Source organism: Quercus suber, unplaced genomic scaffold (genome assembly GCF_002906115.3).
Source record: "Quercus suber isolate HL8 unplaced genomic scaffold, Cork oak 2.0 scaffold_471, whole genome shotgun sequence".
NCBI lineage: Eukaryota > Viridiplantae > Streptophyta > Magnoliopsida > Fagales > Fagaceae > Quercus > Quercus suber.
Window position 1 is genome coordinate 277,854 of NW_027069922.1, and position 14,162 is coordinate 292,015.

General features: G+C 34.3%; 1 protein-coding gene and 1 long non-coding RNA gene across 2 annotated transcripts; both read right to left on the reverse strand.

Annotated features, from left to right (window-relative positions):
• Positions 1–447: 447 nt before the first annotated feature.
• On the reverse strand, positions 448–7,653 carry LOC111992577 (protein DETOXIFICATION 18). Its single transcript, XM_024024456.2, has 7 exons — positions 7,151–7,653; positions 2,411–2,955; positions 1,909–1,995; positions 1,764–1,820; positions 1,187–1,425; positions 973–1,091; positions 448–814 (listed from the first exon to the last, which is right to left on the reverse strand). The coding sequence occupies exons 1-7, from the start codon at positions 7,436–7,438 to the stop codon at positions 683–685; spliced, it is 1,467 nt and encodes a 488-aa protein (XP_023880224.1). The 5' UTR covers positions 7,439–7,653; the 3' UTR covers positions 448–682.
• Positions 7,654–11,886: 4,233 nt separating this feature from the next.
• LOC136062965 (uncharacterized) lies at positions 11,887–13,334 on the reverse strand. The gene is made up of 3 exons (XR_010624686.1): positions 13,026–13,334; positions 12,287–12,345; positions 11,887–12,163 (listed from the first exon to the last, which is right to left on the reverse strand). It is a non-coding gene; the product is annotated as an uncharacterized LOC136062965 (long non-coding RNA).
• Between the last annotated feature and the right edge of the window lie 828 nt (positions 13,335–14,162).

Here is a 14,162-nt window from a genome sequence, read left to right on the forward strand (position 1 = left end):
GTGTAAACATTATAATAATATGTATAAATATGCTTTCAAATTTATTAATATATGTTTACCATTACTCTTAAATTGGTATATGTTTACCATTATATAAAAAGATAAGCTTAGCAATATATAGAAAATATAAATAAAAATATTTTTAATAATTTTTTAATTGCCACAGTCTGCTGCATCCACACCTTACTTTTTAAAAAATTGTCAACTCCCGCACCAGCACCTGAATCCGAATCCACACCCGTGCTTAATAGGGGTTATCACCAAATTCAACAAAGATCTATTAAATTCTATGGGATCTCTATCAAATATAGTGAAATATTCGCCAGACCACATGCTAAAACTTGTCACTAAAAAATGAATGTGCAATATAGTGTGTGTCATTGGTCATTTATTCGGGGTCTGGTCTGTTTGGATATCGCTTATTGCTGAAAACTAAAAACTAAAAACTGAAAACACTATAACAAAATAATTTATAAATGTATGAATAGTGTCGTAAGACCCAGTTTTAAAGTAAAATTTGTTGAAATTCGTATTTGCGAGTCCCGTGAACAGTGCACGAGACCCAAAAAAAAAAAAAAAAAAGCAGGCGCGTTGGGTTTTCCTTTTCAGTGCTATGCAAACCTAGCCTAGTTCACCCAAGCAAGCCATGTTGTTCATCTCGTTTCTGTAGCTTGTCATTCAATTAAACCAAAACTAGGTTTTCTCTGTTATCTTTCTCGGGGAGGCTTAGTTTAGCCCATTTGGTTCGCAGTGTAATTAAAAAGAGGGCAACAGCTTGGCTGGAGAGGCCACAGATCAAGCCAATCCACAAACCCTGTATAACATAATGCACACAAAGGGAACATTACAAAAATTTTGTAGTTGATTGTATCTCAAATTTGTGAAGATGAAAAATAAAATTTTGTACATCTATGCAGACATGTTTAACTGATGTGTAGATACTTTGTTCATAGTATCATGATATAAGCTCACCTTAGCTTGCAGATTCGTCTTAAATCCAAGGGCACATGCAATTGTTAAACCAATGATATAGAAGGTCGCCAAGTTAACATAAACAGCCAAGTGCTGCCAACCATATCCTCTGGCCACCCCTGCAGTGTCAAAACCATTAGCCTTGAAACTGAAAATGTAAATTTGTAATAATGAGGTAGATAGAGCGTATTGTAGAAAATTGTATAATTCATACCTGAAATGACAGCTTGCACTGAATCAATGAATATTGAAATTGCAAGCAGAGGAGTCATTGAAGCAAATTCCTTAATGATTTCAGAGCTATCACTGAAGAAACTAGCCCATATATTGTGACCAAATGCAATAGCCAAAACAAGTGTGACCCCAACAAGGAGAGAGAGCTTTAGACTCACACCTATGGCATTCTTTGCCCGGTTGGGATGGCCAGCTCCCAACTCATTTGACACTCTTGTGCTGTCACAATAAGTTAAATTTTTTTTCAATATTTGGAACATACCGGAGAAAAGACAAAGTTTTCTTCTAAACTAGTTTGAAGAATCTCTTCCAACAAATTATGTGGCTTTCAGAGACCATCCACATGTACATAATCACAGGCCTTGTTAAGTCTTCTTAACAAGTCACATGACTATTCAAAAATTCATGTGATTAAAAGTAAATGTTGATGGTTATTTCAATCATGGCATAAATAGTGGGTTGGAGGAATTTTCCTTTTAAGTTTTGTCAACGGAAAAGGAAATGCAGAGCTTAAAAAGAATAAGACAACTTAAAACGAAGGTATTATACAAACTAACCTTGTAGCTGCACTGAGACCATATGAGAGCATGAAAGCGATAGCTTCTGTATTCACGCTAAAGTTTTAATCCAAAAAAGAATTATTAAAGCAAAAATATCAAGCCTGTAACTGATACAGCTAGGGAAAATGACCGTGAAGCTTACCACATAGCAATCAATGAAGTGGTTGTTTCTGAGTTTTGCAACAATCCCGCTAAAAGAACCAGAATCTCGAAAGCCCAGTACTCCAAACTGACAAATTTTCTAATTAGAGGACTTGTGAAAGTTATAAGGTCACGACTGTGCTTATGATACCATGTCTTAGGGCTCAACTTATGTATTGGGGTAATTTTGGTCATAATGCTAATTTCAATATGGACTGGGTTCTTTTAGCCTGTTTAATTTGAGATCAGTTTGGAATTTCATTTGGCCATGGCATATCACTAATATAAAGAAAAATTTCTGAAATTCAGAACACTTCATCAATCATTGGTGAGTGTTTAATTCATATTTTCTATCTTAACAAGATTGCCTCATATTTTGTCATTCTAAAATATATTCTCATATCAAAATAAGCTATGTCAAAGTATTTTTTTTTTAATTATTAAAAAAAAAAAAGCATAATCATTAAGAATAGCGGACACAATAGAATTAAAAGCACACTTACCATACCATTGCTGCAGAGAGAAGGGCTAGTTTCAAGCTTGGAAGAATGTATTGAAATGATTCCAATGAAAATCCCCCCCATGTATGCTCAAATTTCTTTGTACAAGTCACATACATGGCCAACATAAGGACTGATAGCCATAATGAAACTGAAGCTGCCAATGGAGCTCCCACAAAACTGAGAGATGTCCAGTGTACTAAAGTATATGCAATGCCAGCATGAATGACCAATGGTAGACCTGTGAATATGACCAAGGGCCACAAAATAGATTGTGTCTGAAGAAACCTCAAGATGTTTTGCAGGAAGCCATATGCAAATAATCCAGGAATGAGAAATCTTATATAGTGAGCGGCCGTCTTTGCAATCTCAGTTTCTTGATGAACTAAGATTAGTATAGGTTCTGTATAGAACCAGATAATGGCTATGATGATAGAGAAGAGGAAGGATATGATACAAGAAGCTTGTAGATAAATCCCCAACAGTCTGTATAATTTTGCTCCAAATCCTTGCCCGCAAAGTGTCTCAAGTGATCCACTTAACCCAATCTAGAATGAAAAAACAAATAATTATAATGTAAGAGTCAACTATGGAGTATCATTAAATAGTTTGCCTTCAGTTGAAATCACAGTTCGGTTCGGTTTCGTTTCGGGTGGACAACGTCAATTTTGGTTGAAATCGTTGGAGCAGCAATATGTCTTAACCATGAACCAGAATAACAAGTATGGCAGTGAATTTCTATCAAAATCTTCTTGGGCATTCTAGCAAGAATCCTAACAAGTATATCTACTCCTAAATACTCTATAGCTTTAAATGGTGTTTTATTTGGATATTTTGAACTGAAAAAGAGGTTGAGGCAAAAGGATCCTTTGTCCCCCTACCTCTTTGTACTGATTATAACGGTTTTCACGAGTTTCATATTGCAAAAAAGAGCAGGACGGAATGGTTTCATGTACCATCCTAAAAGTAACAAAAGTGAATCTGTTTCACCTATGTTTTGTTGCTGACCAGTTGATTTTTTATGCTGCTAACAAAGATTCTATTGCGGCTAATAATCAGTTTTTGGTAAAGTTGAAGGCACTGTTTGGTTTGGCAACTTATGTGGGTAAGTTTGAGGTCTCTTTCTCAAAGGTGTCAGCTGAAGTTAAAGACTAGAGAGTGCCCTTGATTTCAAGGAAAACCAACTGTGGCGCATTGTAGGCCTTTAGTTGATGGCATCAGTACTATACAGTACTCAAATTGGGCAAACATTTCATTCTTTGAAAAACTTTATGGAGCAGAGGTAATCTATTCATTCTTGTGGAATGGAGCTACTGACAAACCCTATGCTACCAGGATTGCTTGGTCTGACATCAATCCTCCTCAAAAAGAGTGTTGGTTGGGTCTTTGCAAGAACATGGCTGCCATTATGTGGTCCATATGGAGGCTATTTGCAACATTAGGTTATATTTGGGAGGTTATAACTCTTGAGGGCTCATTGGGTTGGAGAAAATCCTCCATTTATTAAGATAAAAAGTGGGAAATGGGGATCAAATCCTTTACTAACATTACAATTGAAAATTTTAATGAGAATTTATGTATGACACTGACACTTACACTGCCAGTGCCAGTACATCGTCAGCTAAATTGTTTTCTTTCATACAAATTGGACAATGGTATGGCCACCAGCCAGGTCAGAAAAGTTGGTATGCATGTATTCAAGATAAATTGTTTGACATCAAAATTGCATGCTTGGATAAGTTGGAGTGAACTAACACTTTCTAAAATTTCACTTTTTTATTTTATTTATTTTCCTAGCTTAAATTCTAAGCAAAATAAGCTGTTGAAAACAACATCATCCTTCACAAGAAGGCTGTTTGATTGAGCAAACCTCAAAATAACTGGTGTAAGATTGTGTGGTTTACAAATAATTTCCCCAAGCACTTTATTTATTTGGTCGGCCATTCAAAACAGGCTCTCCCCACTAAAGATAACCTTGCTGTGGACTGTGGTCTCTGTTGGAGCAAGCTGGAAGCAAGGGACCACTTAATTATTTTTTGAGTGCTCTCTCTCCGAAATTGTCTTGTACAAAAGAAGAACATTAAGGATACCAATATTCAAAGCAGAATTCTTTGTACCCTTTGGATCATCATCCCATACTCTGTGTTTGATTTTAGCTGTTAGTCTAGCCCTCTTTTGTGTTAGTATTTGCTAGTGCCTAGTGGGTCTGCTTTGGCTGCAGGTATAGTTTTGTTTCCATCTGTGTTTTCTTGTTTTGTCTGCTCATGCAACTGTACCACAGTGCTTTGATCATGAAATATTTTCATTGTTCATTAAAATAAATTTCAAAGTAAGAATTATGTCACTTCAATGGTATGTATGATCACTTTCTTTTGGTCTTAATCATTCTCATGATAGACTCAGGGTGTGTTTGGTTAGAGGAGTGAAAAAATAAGAAGATAAAAAAAAAAATTGGTTTTTCTTTGTATGTGTTTAGTTGTAGAAGTGGAAAAGTAAGAAGGTAGAAAAGTGAAAAAGTGGAAAATTCTTTTGTTTAATTAAAGAAAAAAGTAAAAGAATAAAAAATATAGTTTATATAAATTGACTAATATATTCTTGTTACATAATAGATAAGAAATAGATTTATTTATACTTATTAAATAATATTAAAATTTAAATTGTACATAAATTTTTATTATTTTTCTTTATTATTAAATATAATATAAATTTTATGGGCAATAAAAATTGTATTATGTGTTAACTTTGCTGGGAAGAAAAACGTGGGGCAACAAAATTTTGAATATATAAGTTCAACAAATTATATATACTAGGCAGAAAAGATCTAGTTAAAATCATGGGCAACATCATAAAAAACATGGGCAAAATTAATATTGCTAAGCCAAAGATTTTGAGTTAATACTGGAAAGAATATTAATATTGCTAACCGAAACAAAAAGAAAAAAAAAACAAAAACAAAAACAAAGAAAATTAAGTTGAGATTATTACCGGACAAAAAGAAGGAAAAAAAAAAAGAAGTTTTAATTATTACTGTTGAGTTGTGAAGATGCTTGTGAAGAGGAGTCTGAGAAAATTGATGATGAGAGCTGAAAAAGTAGGAAATAGGTAGAGTGGGTGAAAATTAAGTAGGGTAGGTGAAGTTGTAAGAGTAAAAAAGGCGGGTTATTTTTGTTTTTCCCCCTCAAAGACATTTCCACACTTGTTTTCTCTCCAGGAGAGGCAAATTTTGTGCGGCACCTAAAAATTTTCTTTTTCTCCCTCTTTATCAAACAACACACAAACCTATTGTCTCTTTTATTTTTTCTCTATTATTTTCTATACATCATATTTTACCTTCAACTAAACATATCCTATTTTTAAATTTGCTATTATTCAAGGTTGGTATCGCATTACTTAAAAAACAAGAAACATGTTCATCAAAAAAAAAAAAAAAAAACTAGAAACATAGCTCCAGTCATGTGGACCTTCAGTTTTTCAATCATATTATAGGTCACGTTTATGGCTTTATGCATACTTTTGCTATTGAATTTTTTTATTCTTGGTCATATGTGGAGTGCAGTGGATTGTCAATACGACCCTTTCACAGTCATCATTGTCATATTTGAAAGCAATTACGTGGAAAAACAGAATGTTCAGACAAAGAAAACCACTTTATAAAACAAAACCAAAAAAAAAAAGGGGCAACAAACAATTCCTTCTGCCACTTCTGCTCTCCCACTGAGTCTTATTCCTCCACAAGAATATAAGCATCTCCAGTGGGAATGCCAAATGAAAAATGTAAGGATTATTTAGCTTTAGAGCAAGTACCCAGCATTTGGATTTGTAAATATTCAGAATTGTAAAAATTTTTACAATTGTGATAAGATGCTACTGCACAATTGTATTTTTAAAAATTAATTTTTAATTGTCTACCTCATACTTTTTATAAAAAAATCTCGGACCAACTTTCTTTTTCCTCTCTCTCTCTCTCTCATTAGTTCTTTTGTTTTCTCTATCTACCTTCTCTCTCATTCTGCTCTCCTCTCTTCAGACTCAAAACTCCATAGCCACCACACCATGGCTTGACCCACTTTCACCGGCCATGGCAAGCCACCACCCACTAATTATTTCTCTTCTCTCTCTTGTTGCAGATCAGTGTGGTGGCGTGGAGATCGGCATTTGGGGGTTGGCGCAGAGATCGGTGTTTGGGTGTGGGGTGGTGATCGGCGTTGGGCGTGGGATGTGGAGATCGCCGTTGGGAATGTGTTTCCGGCGTTTGGGTCGGATTTGGGTGGCCGTTTGGTAGTTGTTGTGGCGGCAAGATCGGCGTGGCTGTGGGTGATTTTTTTATGGTTGGTTAAGTTTCTGTTGATTTGGGTGATTTGCTTGTTGTGATTTTGCTGGGTATAGGTTTGCCAAAGGTTGAGGGAGAAAGAGAGGAAAAGGAAGAGAAAAAGAGAAATAGAAAAAGAGAATATTTAAATAAAATGGGAAGCCTATCAGATTGATATATACTGCAAAAAAAATTTTGGCAGTAGTATCCATATAAGTATTTCTTGGGGAAGCGTATCAGCTTAGCAAGAATGAGACACTAGAAATGTTTCATTACTATTCTCTGAACTTCTTGCTTAATTTGTGAACAGATGGGCGTTTATTACTCTCTTTGAAATCTTTGAAGGTATAATATGAAGCTGCTTAATTTAAGATTTTAAGAAAATGAAGGAAAACTAGATAAATAAAAGACATGAACATGATAGAAAGAGTTACCATGACAGCGAGGCCTGTGACAACTGCCCACGAGTTTGCAAGAGTTGCACCGGCAAGCTCGAGCTCACCAAGGTGGCCGGCGAACATGACAGAAATTAAGGTTATTAAGTAGCAGAAAACATTGGTGAGAATCATTGGTAGGGAAAACAACAATTGGGTCTTGGCCTCTACCACATCCAACACATTCTTACAACACCCTCTATTTGTTTCTTCTTCTTCTTCATTGTGATGGTGATCACTAGCCTCTAACAAGGGTGTAGAAATATCTGAACTTGTGTTTGGTGACATATTTGGTTTAAGAAATTTTGTTTTTCTTCTACAACCTCTTCTCCATATAATCTTCTTAAATACATGCCAATCTTACAAGGATTTTGCCATGGTCGTGCGGCCCAATCCAATAAACAAACCACTGATTTTCACAATGAATTAAACATTGAGGGAGACAAGCAACTAGGACAGACAAATATGTTAATTTTCGATACATTATGACAGCTGTCCTGATTTTCTTATCCAGAGGAAAATCCCGTGGCGCCACTCGATCCGGAAGTTTTTTTTTTTTTTTTTTTTAATGAAAGCAAAACGGGCTGTTCGGGTCGGGTTAATTGGGTTGTGGGTCGGGTCGGATTAGGTTGGTTGTATCTATCACATGAAATTTTTTTTATTTTTTATTTTTGTAAAGAAAACAATATGTATTTGCCATTTAGAAAGTTATGCAACATATTACTTGATGTAAAATACATTATTTTGAATTAATAACTTATATCAAGAATAAACTTAGTTAAACTTATTAATACTTATTCAATAATTTTCAAATTATACAAATCCTAACATTGCTATCTAAAAGAAAATAACACAAAGATAAGTAAAACAAATATACAAGATTTATTTCTACACAATATTAACATTCCAAAATATAAAACAAAATTACAAATGACTTATTAGATAACTCATTTGATAAATAATAAGAACATATAAGAAAGTTACAATTTTAAAAAAGTAATTTTATAATATATTATCAATTGTGGTTGGCACTTTATTTCAATTTGAGATATACATTAAAGTTTGATTGCTTACTTATTTATAGATAGTCTCTTTTATGAAGATCATATCATTATTAAGCAGTACACACTCTATGAAATATCATAATTTATTTTGAAAAGCCGTTTATTTTGAACATAAATTGTTAAAAAATAGGTCTAATAAGCATCAATAATTTATACTAATTAGATACTTTGGCTTTACTATTTTTACACTTGTAAATGTGTCTCACACATGTCTACAATTTTAAATCTATTTTTAACTTTATTGTAACCAAATTATCTTGACGTGTATTTTACTATTTGATATCTAAAAGTCTTTACTCATTACAGAATGTTCAATCATTTATCTCTCAATTAATTTGCATGCGGTATGTAAATGTATCAATTGTTTCCTTAAAGCTCACAATAAACAATTAAACCAATATTGTCTTAATTTCACTATTTTTTTTTTTTTACCAAAACAAAAAATTTTTAAAAAAATGGTTTTGGTTCAGGTCGGGTTGACCCGCAAAAAACACGAGTCGGATTACGGGTCAACCTGTTTTTACTTCGAGTTAAAAAAATCAGGTTCGGGTCAGGTATTTTTCATGTCAGGTCGGGTCGGGTCAAAAAATTCTGAACCGTTTTGTCATGTCTAACTATAACATGTTGCTCTGTACCTATCCTTTATTTGGGAGGAAACAATGAGAAAATCTCTAATTAAGGCTTACAGAGATTGGTCAAACTTTCTTTTTATTGAGAAATACTTTATAATTGCAAAGATAGGTGTAACTTAATTGACATTTTTTATTATTTCTAATAAAAATCTTCAAGATTCAATTATTCAAATCTCTTTCTCCACAGTAACTAAGAAAAAAAAAATCAATAGAGTTAAAAAATGCATGTGGTTATGAGGAAAACCATTATTAAAAGACATGTGAATAAAGGTCATATTCTGTGATAACTTCAATTATTTCCATCCACTTACAATGACTTTGATTAATACCATCCACCTAAAATGAGGAAAAGGGAAAACATCGTTGTCAAAAAAAGTTACATCACTATTGCAGTTTGCATGTAAAATGTTTGCATTTGAACAAAAGAGATTTAACACCAATCATATGCATCAATTCTTTGTGTCTTATTGGAGGATTTCCTATATTTTGAACTTTGAACTCAGAAGGCCACAAAATCAAGAGTTTAGTTTTGTTTATGACACTTCATTTTTGTGCTTAGGAAATAAAGGTTTTTTTTTTTTTTTTTTTTTTGAAATTTTAAATCTTCTCTCTCTGGGAAGTTTTTATGCTGTGTTTATATCGGTTTCCCACCCTTCTATTTTGCGTCAATATAAAGTAGAATTGCTTAGTATATTATTTTAAATATATTGATTTTAGAATAAGTTTAATTTGTGATTAAGCAATTGAGAGATGTAATGGAGGAGATTTAGAAATTGGCTTTTGCAGTTATATATAGCAATGGTAAAAGATATTGATTGATGTGTCATATAAACAAAGGGATTTTTGAATCCTCTGTCACAAATGCAAAAACAAAACTCATTACAGACGAGTGTCACATACTATATTTACACAATTATATAGAGAAAACATTCTATCAGGCTGTGGCGTAAAACCAATGTGTTACGCCAATCAATAGATGTTTGCCACGTCAAAGTTCACTTAAAGAAACAATATGACCTCAAAAAAAAAAAAATAAGAGTTCATGGTCACAACTTCCTCTGCTTCCTTCATGCCATTCCTCTGCTTCCTTCACGCCGAACCTCCACCACCGCCACACAGATCGCCGGAGCAGAATGAGGAGATGAAGAAAGAGTTCTCGCCGTGCCCTCTGCTTCCTCCTTTGGGGTTGTGCCATCCTTTGCTTGCCCAAACCTCCACCACACCACACACCGGAGCTCACCGCCACAGAGTTCGTCAGAGCTCTGCATGTAGCTTGGAAACAAACTGGAGCCACTGCGAGCTACGATCCAAAGGTTTGTTTTTCATGATTTTCCCTTTTCCCCAATTTGGATTTCGAATTGGGTGTTTGGATTTTTTGTTTGCTTTATCGAAAAGTTTCAAATTTTGAGCATTTCCTTTTTTATGAGAACGGAGGGTGAGTGTATGTTCATATCTTGTATTGTTCTAATGAAAGATGCTGTGTTGGGTTTTGATATGATTTGGGGTTTTTTTTGGTTTTTGAATTAGGGATGTTCGATTGATTTGATTAAGTTAGATTGACTGTTAGATAAATTGGCTTTAGATGTACAATGTGATGGAATTGAGTTTGGAAATGATAATTGAATACTGAATTGGAACTTGCTGTGAAGAAGTTGACAATTGCGTTGAAAGTTTCAAAATTTGTTTTACTTTTTCACAAGTGGGTTTTTGTTGGGTTGCTATAGCTGTATTATGCTTATAAGATTGATATTGTGTGTGTGTGTGTGTGTGTGTGTGGTGGTGTTTTTTTTTTTTTTTTTTTTCCTGATTTCTTTTGTAGTGGTTTGACCTAGGTAAATTTTGGTTTTTGAAGTTTATGTTGGGTTGTTGGAGTTTTTTTTTTTTTGGGGGGGGGGGGGGTATGTATATGCATATGTGTATGTTGGGTTGCTAGAGCTTTTGTATCTGTCATGGCAAAGGCATGCTCTCTCTCTATCTTTTCTTCACTTACCAATGAATGGAAATTATAGTGTTTTATTAATGGGAACTTTTACATGAATTCTGGCACCAAAATTCATAGCTTGTTAATGTACTCATATTTTAGACTGTCCACTAAAAAAAATGTTCTGCAGATACAGAACATTGATAAAAATGAAGTGTAATAGCTAATTTGATACCTAGGAGAGTATTATCTGCTAATGAAAATTTTGCAAGGAAAATTTTGACCATACATAGACTCCCTCTAAATTATTACAAGCTAAAATTCAAATTATTAACAAAGTCTACAAAGGAAGGGATACAAACACCACAAAATCTAGTAGAATACTTATACAATTACAACAAAAATAAATATTTTAGCTCAAGAATTGATAACTCAAAGCCATTAAATGTGTGGTTACTTATCTCTATCGTTATTGTCCATATAAGCAAAGGGGTATCCTAGTAAGAAACAATTACATATGAAAGCTCATTCAAGTTGCAACTATGATCCTGATGATTACCAAACTCACATTAGGCATTCAAATCAGCCAATGTTCCGAAATTTGGAACTCACTCTTGGTTAATGCCAAAGCCAAGAGACTTATACGCACACCAACTACAAGCAGGTCACTTTTAGTTCAATCACTGCACATTCGGCCATAGCCAATATCCCAATTTGAAAACCCAAGCAAAATCAGCAAGCTTTATACTTAACAATAAAACTTAGTCATCAGACAGATCAAAATTGAAACAAAATGAGATCCAAGGGTTTGGTAAACAAAAAAAAAAAATTAAAGAAAAAAAAAATAATAGAGGGACCCTTAACACCAACTATAGTTACCACAAATCTATGGCAAGAAAGAGAAACAAATTAAAATGATTAAGCAGCCTCTAAGCTTGAAAGACATAAGGAGAAATTTAATTGGTATAGTATTTTCTTACCAGATGAAACAAAATTTCCCTAAACCATTGAAGACTATTAGGAATACAAATACGTTCAAAATTTTGATATTACTCTTCGGAAATGTTGAACAAGGAGAAAGCTTTATATATATATATATATATATTAAAAAAAAATGTCCCAAAATAATTCTATTATAAATTTGGAACCAGATGTTTCTCTATTATAAGTTTATATATGATAGCCAATGTAAATTTTACAAATAAATAACAAAATTAGAGGTCACAATTACTCAAGCATAAAGTTTTGCACTAAAACTACCTTCTGATACCTATGGCTGGTAACCATCGGCAAATGTTCTTGGGAGAAGTAATAAGTTGGCCTGTGATAATGATAGCATTGCCATCAAGTGCAAAACTGACAACACCTCATACCAAGCATTAGACATGCCAGTTTCCTGCAAAAGTATTGATCCATATAAAAACATCAATTCCACTGAACGGAGGAGGGATGTAATGACAACTAGAAATGAAAGGCAGAACAGAAATTTGAAAATTGATAGATTAGTCCTATACTCCACCTCAGCGTCATCCTCCTGGTTTACCCATACAAATTGCACCTTGTATTGTAGATGGCTTCCTACAAATAACAGATAAGTGCCACTATTATGAATTATCCAAAACAGTTAAAACATTCAAATCATAGTGGCACTAATACATGCTTTACCATCTTTAACTAGTCCTAAAAGAACAGGCAAGTAATCTTCTAGAGCCTGCTGAAGATCAGCTAAGGTTGAACCTCGTACAAACAACAAATTATCCAATGTTTGAATAATTGAGGTCTCACAGTTAGTAAAGCAATATCAAGTTTTTTCTATAACGATACGAGTTCTCAGAGCAGATAAGCGCTCCACTAAATTCTTGGACAAGTGATCACCCAATGAATCCTCAAACATCCACAGGTTTGATAAACTCATAAACCCAGAAAAACCCATCAATAATGTTTTCTCTTCTCAAAATCACCCCCAACAATAACAATTCAAAGACTAATAATATTAGCAGAAAACCCAAAATTAGCATAAAATTAGCACAAAACCTCAAGCTATTAGTAATGAGCAATATTAGAACAAAATTAGCAATACCCAGAATCGTTAAATTCCAATTCTAAAACCTAAAATCCCAAACACAAATGTACTGAACCCATAAACCCAAAAAACTGAAAACCCATAAACCCAGAAAACAAAAGAAAAAAAACAAAAAAAACCTCATTAATAATTCGAAATCCAAATTGGGGAAAAGGGAAAATCATGAAAAACAAACCTTTGGATCGTGGCTCACGGCGGCTCCAGTTTGTTTCCAAGCTCCACATACAGCTCCAGCAAACTCTATGGTGGTGAGGTTCGGTGTGTGGTGTGGTGGAGGTTTGGGCAAACAAAGGACGGCACAATCCCAGAGGAGGAAGCAGAGGGCATGGCAAGAACTCTTTCTTCTTCTCCTCATTCTGCTCTGGCGATCTGTGTGGCGGTGATGGAGGTTCAACGTGAAGGAAGCAGAGGAATGGCGTGAAGGAAGCAGAGGAAGTTGTGAGCGTGAACTCCTTTTTTTTGAGGTCATATTGTTTCTTTAAGTGAACTACGATGTCGCAAACATCTATTGGCTAGTGTACTAGTTTTACGCCACAACCTGATAGAATGTTTTCGGCCAAAATTGGAATCTAATTTCATTTTTCAAATAATATAGTTAGTAGACAATGTTTTCAAATTATATTTTTTACTAGCATTTTCAGTCTAAGAGACTCGATTTAGGGCCTATAAATCGAGTTTTTAAGGGTTAGTTTTCATGTTCTGATCGGGTTTGAGTTGACAATTTTTCCACGTGACATCCACCTGGAAATTGAGTCTCTAAGACTCGATTTATAAGCCCAGAAAAGAAATAGAAATCAGAGCTAGAAAAATAGAAATCAAAGCCAGAAAAAAAAAAGAAAGAAAAAAAAAAAAGGAAAGAAGTCGAAGAAGAAAAGAAAGCCAAAAAGGCTACTCTCTTCTCTTTCTTCTTCTTCTTGTCTCACTCCTTCTCTCTCAGTCTTTCTCATGCTTCAATCCAAGAAACAAAAACACCACCGCAACCACCAGATTTGTAACCATCCACAACCAGATCCGTCTCACTCCCTCTCTTTGTTGTGGTTTCTTTGGCTAGATCGGGTTGAGACCTAGGCCACGCGAGCCCTAGGCCGTGCGAGTGAGGTGAACTTAGATTCTCTCTCTCTCTCTCTGATCTGATTGAATTTCCGGTGAGGTGAGCTTTAGAATCTTTTTCTCTCTCTAATTTGATTGTATTTTTTTTTTTGTTTGTATTTCGGCTTGTACATGAGCGACTTGAAACTTAAAATTTTTTTGGTTTATAAATCGAGTCTTAGAGACTTGATTTCCAGGTGGTCGCCACGTGGAAAAAGATGTC